Source organism: Penaeus japonicus, unplaced genomic scaffold (genome assembly GCF_977035675.1).
Source record: "Penaeus japonicus unplaced genomic scaffold, GWHDUDI00000001_assembly GWHDUDI00000001, whole genome shotgun sequence".
NCBI lineage: Eukaryota > Metazoa > Arthropoda > Malacostraca > Decapoda > Penaeidae > Penaeus > Penaeus japonicus.
In genome coordinates this window covers 7,923,808-7,931,307 of record NW_028234403.1, presented here as the reverse complement: position 1 = coordinate 7,931,307, position 7,500 = coordinate 7,923,808, and the positions used below count along the sequence as shown (strand labels likewise).

The 7,500-nt window shown below is 34.7% G+C and overlaps 2 protein-coding genes across 7 annotated transcripts in view; one reads left to right on the top strand and one right to left on the bottom strand.

Moving 5' to 3' along the window:
- Positions 1-4,540, top strand: part of pns (DENN domain containing pinstripe) — an 88,382-nt gene extending 83,842 nt beyond the window's left edge. For all 6 annotated transcript variants that reach the window (XM_086535977.1, XM_086535959.1, XM_086535970.1 and 3 more), the window contains 6 exons: positions 164-309; positions 543-661; positions 783-988; positions 1,209-1,385; positions 1,663-1,861; positions 2,036-4,540. In XM_086535977.1, the coding sequence (XP_086392103.1) occupies positions 164-309; positions 543-661; positions 783-988; positions 1,209-1,385; positions 1,663-1,861; positions 2,036-2,216 (1,028 nt within the window). In that variant the 3' untranslated portion in view covers positions 2,217-4,540. The remainder of the gene's footprint in view (positions 1-163; positions 310-542; positions 662-782; positions 989-1,208; positions 1,386-1,662; positions 1,862-2,035) is intronic.
- Positions 4,541-5,321: 781 nt separating this feature from the next.
- The window catches only part of LOC122255223 (uncharacterized), an 8,038-nt gene continuing 5,859 nt past the window's right edge, over positions 5,322-7,500 (bottom strand). Inside the window, exons 3-5 of the mRNA XM_086541394.1 lie at positions 7,271-7,500; positions 6,366-6,452; positions 5,322-5,633 (exon numbers count right to left, since the gene is read on the bottom strand). The exon at positions 7,271-7,500 is cut by the window's right edge and continues 777 nt beyond it. Coding sequence (XP_086397520.1) covers positions 5,466-5,633; positions 6,366-6,452; positions 7,271-7,500 — 485 coding nt within the window. The 3' untranslated portion in view covers positions 5,322-5,465. The remainder of the gene's footprint in view (positions 5,634-6,365; positions 6,453-7,270) is intronic.

The following is a 7,500-nucleotide window of genomic DNA, read 5'->3' as shown; positions in this document are numbered from 1 at the left end:
AAAATGTGTTTTTTCCCAGTTTAATTCTGATGTTATTTCATTTTCAATTGATGTGCTCATTTTTTTTTGTAATTTCAAGACTTGTTACAGTTACAGTAATTGCCATTAGCTTTTTTAAGGAAAAATAAGTGTGAAAGACTCACAAAAATGATGTCTGTTTCAGTTGTGCCATATCGAGTAGTGATCTTCCCGTCACGGAAACTGAGTGGTGCCAGTACGTCAGCCAATGCTTGGGTCAGCCTTGGAGGAACCCTTGGCCAAACAAACAACATCGCAGTGCCGAAAGGCCAGGTCGAACTTGTCTTTCAGGTAATTGATATGTAAAGTGCAAAAATATTTATCACAGGGAATAAAAAATTTGAATTATCCTCTTTCAGGCATTGCATAAAGTTTGGGGAAATAGTAATGAAGCTTGAGAAATAGAAGTTCTTTCTCAGATGATTAACTGGAAAAGTATATAAGATATTCCTTGTCTTTTTCTTTGTTTGGTTTAGATGATTATGATTTACTAAATAACAGAATACTTTTTTCTTTGTTCACAGCACAAAAATCTTGGATTGCTAACCACACTTAGGATTGGACATGACAATACTGGGATGTCGCCAAAGTGGATGGTAGAACATGTACTAGTCAGAAATGAGGTCACAGGACATACTTGGAAGTACGTAATCATTGTGTCCTGAAGCTTTTTTTTTTTTCTTTTCTTGAATAAGGATGAGTTTATGCTAGAAGTATAAGATAATATTTTGATTAATATTTCAATCTTTCCCTGAACCATCAAGGTTTCCCTGTGGAAGGTGGTTGGGCCGTGGCATTGATGACGGTTCTTTAGAGCGAATCTTGGTAGGAGAAATCGTACCTTCCCATGTGACGTCAGATGATCTTGTGGAATCTTGCCGTACTCCTCCACGCTGCAGATCGCCCAACATGCCTGGCCCCAGACGGTCAGACCTTAAACTCACAGTGCCAGAGATACAGCAGCATCTAGGTATGTTCAACCTGTTTTACATCCATATATGTGAATAAAAGTAAGAAATATGATATGCACTAAGAGTTCTAATTTTTTATTTGTATAAGTATTAGTTTTCATGGCTAATAGGTTAAGTTGGATCTTAGAACCACGTGAGTGTTTCAAACATGATAATATTTTCATTTGAAGAGTCTCCATACATTTTGTCATTCAAAAGGATATGTTTTTTCCCATGCAGGTGACTCTGTCAATAATTTGGTGAAGTACTTCTACAAACCGGAGAAGGAAAGAGGTAGTCTGACATTGTTACTGTGCGGTGATTTTGGCTTGGTGTGTTGCCTGGAACAAGTATTCTCTTATGGTTTTAAGTCTACCCGCTTCTTTGGCAAGAATCTCTATCTCTGGGATTATTTTGGTGAGTAGATCAGCGAGATGTTCATCTAGTTAGCTTCAATAATGAATTGGTCCTTATTTTTGAAAAATGCCAAATAAAATCTCATTTTTGCAAAAGATGGTTTCTCAAAATTGAGGATTAAAAATGTATCTGTTCTCGGCTAAGTGGTAAATATGGAGAATGTATCTAGTTTTCAGATATATATATTCTTTCTCACATCATGTGATATATAATAATTTTGCCAGCTAGACTTTTGCACATGTTTTGCACTGTGTTGATTATTATATCCACATGACAGAACGAGTGCAACAACACTTTGAGGTGATTCTTCGTGAAGACATGGAAAGAGAACAGCTGACTGGCATTGCACGTGATAGTCGAGACCATGGCCTAGCAAGCATGGCGGAATTTGTGTCTCTTGTTTCTCGCATCAATGCTTCTTCTTCTCATCTAGGAAAGGATGATAAATTTCAACTTTTTGTTTGCCTTGCTGCAAGGTTAGTAATTTTTTATTATTCTTCATGTAACGGGTATACTCTCCTTGTGTAAGTTAGATGATAGATGAAATAAATGATAAAAAGGAGAATGATTTTGCAAAATTGTTTGCACTTTATAAGTATTCTAAGAAACTTAAGTGAAGATTGACGTTGAATATTCTTTTGTTTTTTCAGAGCACATCTACTGCCAAGAATTTTATTACCTTTGCAACGTTCACCAGTTACGAGTCACATGTACGATGACTCCTCATTCCTCAGAGATCCTCAGTTAGTCCGAGACCTCATCAACGTCTTGTCTGCCCTCAACGAGTTCGACATCGTGTTGGAAAGATCACTAACAAGGGGAATAGATTAGATGACTGCATTTGTTCAGAAGTTTCCAGAAGGAAATTAGTGCCATTGTATTCCAAGCTGTCCAGCATTTAGGTCCTTGCATGTCTGATTGCAAGAAAAAAAAACTAGATAAGAAGACTGTTGTCATTTTGTGTAAAAGTAGGGTGTTACAGGATATATGCAGCAAACGGGTGACTTGTAAAACGGGACGAGAATGAACTTCAGATCGTATTATTTTAGTAATGTGGTGTGTTTAGAAAGGGATGGACTTTTGTAAGGAATATTAAGAGTGTTATTATCACATGATGATATGTGATCATTTTTGTTTTTCCTGCGATAGGTAATTAGTCATAGTTCCATTGTCCAGCCTGCTATATACACATGCATGAACTTGTGAACTTGGAATGTGGACTATACATTAATGGAGCTTCTATCAAAATTATGAGTTTTCTGTGTAACTCATTTGACCTTCGAACAAGCAAGCAATACTCAGAAGTTATTTAAGATATATTCTAGATCATTATAGGCAAAATTGAATAGTATTAATCGCCTCTAAGTTTGCTATTTTTAAAGGAAATGTCATAGACGCACATATTTTTTTAACAGTTACAAAAAAAAGTAGGACTAAGGATGTTAGATGTGCATCATTATTTTTACCATCTTGAGGGTACAGTACCGATTGCGTAGTAAATGTTCATTTCTTTTGTCATGGCATTCAGTGTTCAGTGTAGAGCAAATTTCTCGCTTTGTATTTATTATTTTTTTGAGAGAGAGAAAAGTTTTGATTAGCAGTGATATTGAGATGATCCTCAGTTCTAAATGTTAAGTTATTGGAAATATTGAGATATTGCTATAGAAACAGTTGTTAGTATTTTGAGGACTTTTTTAATGGATTTTTATGACACTTTTTTTTTTTAATATTGACGCCACAGTGTAGTGTTTTAGTTTGATTTTTATTTGCCACTTGCGGAAAAAATCCGTATGGAATTTTTATGGAAAGAAAGGCCATTGTTGGAAAAATTTAATTAGGCAAAATAAAACTGCTGTTACAAGTATTTGATCATTGTATTCCAAATGACATTGTATTCCAAATGACTCACTGGGTCTAAATGTGTACTGGAGAGCTCCTATATAAGATATCTGTTCGGAGCCATGTCAGATAGCCAAAAATGGTTTTAAGAGAAAGAGAGAAAATCAAGACGGAGCCATTTTTAAACTTTTCGCATTAGGTTACTCGTAAACCGTAGATGCATACTTGTATGTAAGTGGTATCTTCACCCTCATCGTGGATAGGGTGTACAGTCCTTTTAGATTTGTCTCGTAGCTTCATTTCTATTAGTATGTCTATTTTACTGTCTATTTTACTTAGTGAGATTTATAAACCAAAGTTGCTGATTTTGTGATAAGATTTTATTTTTCCTTTTTTTTTTTATGCATGTGCTGCATTGTTTTTAGGCATTTATTTTTGAATTTATGTCACAGTTACGATTCTTTCTTTTCTTATTATTGTAACTGTATTATAGGATGACTGTACCTTTGTTATGGTGAACGGTTGTCACAGCATGATGTACTAAATATATTCATATATTTTAATGTAAGTTATTTGTTAATCTAGAATTGTGAGGTAGATGGTGAGTTGTGACAGTAATTACGAGCAAATTTGAGTCGCATATTCAGTAATCCAGTTGAATCTTGTGTTTGCAGACTTCTTATGGGAGTTCTAACTGGACGTTGGTGTGCCATACTAATTAGCTAAAATAATCTCTGCGTATCCCTGAAGCTGTGATACCCGGCGTGTTCATAATCATGTCGCAAGACTTGCAAAATTTACCTTTCACGGATTTCTTCTTTATTGATTACTTACCAAAGACGGGATGCAAACTCTGAACATTGTGATTATGAATACAGCCATTGTCAGTGCCTGCACTGTGACGTCTCTCCAGGTCACAAAAGTTGCCTGACATTACTCAACTGTTTATTCGAGTACAAAAGTGGTACTCTTGCAGTAATACTGACTGTATTGCAATTGTCATTGGCTACCCAGACTTAATGTAAGTTTGTGTGTACAGAAAGTTTAAGTCACAATTTGTATCTTATGATTTTAAAGCAAGGCAATATTAATTTTTGTACTTATAGTACAATGTGTTACACTTGTTAAAAAGTGTCGATATACTTAAAACAGGAATTTGCTATAGATGTCATTAGAAGACATTTTATCCTATTTATGTTATGAGGTTGAAATTATAGCAAAGCCAATGCTCAACTGTCCAGCAATGACAGTGTGAATGTGTATATACATGTGCTGCATGAAGTGGAAATCCTAAAGAAGTAAAGTCATAAATATAGTTTAATGCTTTTTATTAACCATGAAAACATTATTAATGTAACAACTTTATACACCATATGTGTAAAAATAAAGGAAAAGCAATGGCCGTGCCCCAGTTGTGCTCTTGTTCAAAATAAATATTAGAATTCTGTTTCTCGGAACCTACAATAAAGACCATTTGCCTTTTCTTAGCAGTGTAGCTATATTGCATGGAGAACAAGAACATCTTTTTATAATCAGCCAAGATGGACTAATTACAAATTACAAACCCAAATATTGCAGACAGGCAGTACTCCCAATGTGGAGACAGCAACAAGAACAAAGACAAGTGTTGTATAACAATCAGAACATAAGCATCAGTTGAAAATTTTCAAATACAGCAATTTTTCAGTGTTGGTCGAACTGATCATTTGACTAATTGGAAAATATGAAAATTTATATTGCTTCTTTTTTTGACTCTTCATGGAAATATATATACATAGGAACCATGAGAATGTGAAAAATGAATGTGCTCAACAAATGTGATATCTCATATAATGTGCAATATTTGGATTTTTTGAAAATTGTTTTTCTTGTATATATTTGGAGAAAATTCGAAGAGAAATACATAAATAAGAATATGAATACAAATGCAGTAGTTATATACATACTATAGTTTAACAAACATACACAATATATACATTTATTCCAAACAACAAAAATAACATTTATACATATAAATAACATACAAGATATTTGCATTTACAAAAGAACAATTGTGAAGAGAGAGAAAAACAGTGATACCTGCAACATCGCATAGGATACACATAGACATACTAAAAACTCTAAAAGCTCATAAAAAAAGAAGGAAAGGCCATTGCAGTTTCATAATGACAGTAAGGTTTTAACAGATATATACAACAAATACATAAATACAGAAATGTCCTTAATATGCACGAATATCCTTCACCACATCTTAGTTGGCTTAGGTGGCTGAAAATGGATGTTTGCTGCCTGGGCTGTTTGTGGTCCTTCATATGTAATTATGGGCACAAAGCCATTCTTGTGATCTGCTGTGTATTTTACCACTTGAACGCGTCCGTCTGGGAGCTGGACGCGATATTCTCCATGAACCTGTATGTCAGAAAATATATGTTAACTGGCAATGGACGCTTGATCGACTAAGCATTCCTTGACTTTGGTTAAATATTAACTGCTCTTGCAAGACATGTGATGATCATTCGTATAAAAGTACAGCCACACAGTGTAAATTCAATCAAGTTCAAACCAGATGTTAATAACCTCTCATGGTCTCTGTTGTGAATATTGATACACTGATTATACCCAGACAACCAACTTAAGCACTCCATATAAGAATTAACAATGGTCACTGCAAGTAGACTGTTTGAAATATATACCACCAAATAAAACACTAGGGCACATTACTTAAGATTCCACGTAAAAATAAAGTTTAAGGGTCTATTACACAGTATTCCACTGTCTTAAAGCTTTTTATCTTAATGACAGTTGAAGAAACGCAAAATTAATAGTAAAACAATAATAGGTCAATGCCCAAAGAAATGTAGGATTTCCACTGAGATGCTTTCATTAGCAATCAAGCATGTGGAGATGCATGAAATAAAGATGTCTTTATTTTTAGCTGCTTTATATGATTTTCAGTTATACACCCACTTTCATCCTTAATTAAACACATTTTACTTACATAAAAAAAGAACTGCTTGAACATTTTCACGACTTAATCGTAAAACTTGACAGTCTGTAGGAACTTTCTTTGAGAGATACAAGAAAAAGAAGTACCAGAATAAGTAGAAGACAAGAGAAGAAAACAACGGACGATATACTTACAGTGTCACCATCACTGCGTTCCTGGTGTCTATAATTAGTCCCATGATAGACGGAACCTACACCATAATGGTAGTTGTAGCTTTTTCCCTGTTGGAAAATGAAATTGAAGAGTAAGACCATTATAGGCATTGATATTCACTTATTTGATATGATTAGGGTTTTCCAAGTGGAGCTAAGATTGTATGCTGCTGTTTCAGTAATTTTAGTTTTTTATAACTTGAATATGAGGACTCGATACTGAATTTGGTCACAAACTGGAATTCAATAGAAGCAAATAAATTTATAACTTAATTAATAAATCAGCATATAAATCATATACATACATACATACACACACACACACACATATATATATATATATATATATATATACATATATGTATATATATATATATATATATATATATATATATATATATACACATACATACATGTCTATATCTATTATCTATAACTATCTACATACATATTTATATATATATACATATATGTTATATATATATATATATATATATATATATATATATATATATATATATATATATATATAACATATATCTGTGTGTATGTGCGTGTGCGTGTGCGTGTGCGTGTGCGTGTGTGCGTGTGCGTGCGCGCGCGCGTGTGTGTGTGTGTGTGTGTGTGTGTGTGTGTGTGTGTGTGTGTGTGTGTGTGTGTGTGTGTGTGTGTGTGTGTGTGTGTGTGTGTGTGTGTGTGTGTGTGTCGTGTGTGTGTGTGTGTGTGTGTGTGTGTGTGTGTGTGTGTGTGTGTGTGTGTGTGTGTGTGTGTGTGTGTGTGTGTGTGTGTGTGTGTGTGTGTGTGTGTGTGTGTGTGTGTGTGTGTGTGTGTGTGTGTGTGTGTGTGTGTGTGTGTGTGTGTGACCTCTAACGACAGTTCCAACTTACCTTGTTTTTGTAAGGTGATTCTGTAGTAACAGTCTTTCGGTAATCATTCGCTGGTGTCGCACTGTAACTGTTGTACTTCGTTGGTGCGGGTGTATTGTAACTATGAACCTTGGGTGTGACAACCTTAAAGGGGCGTGGGGTAGCTCTCTTATAGGTGGTATATGACGGAGGCTTATATTGAGGGACTGGCGCAGGTTTATAGGGCTTGGGTGTTGTCAATCTATAGGACT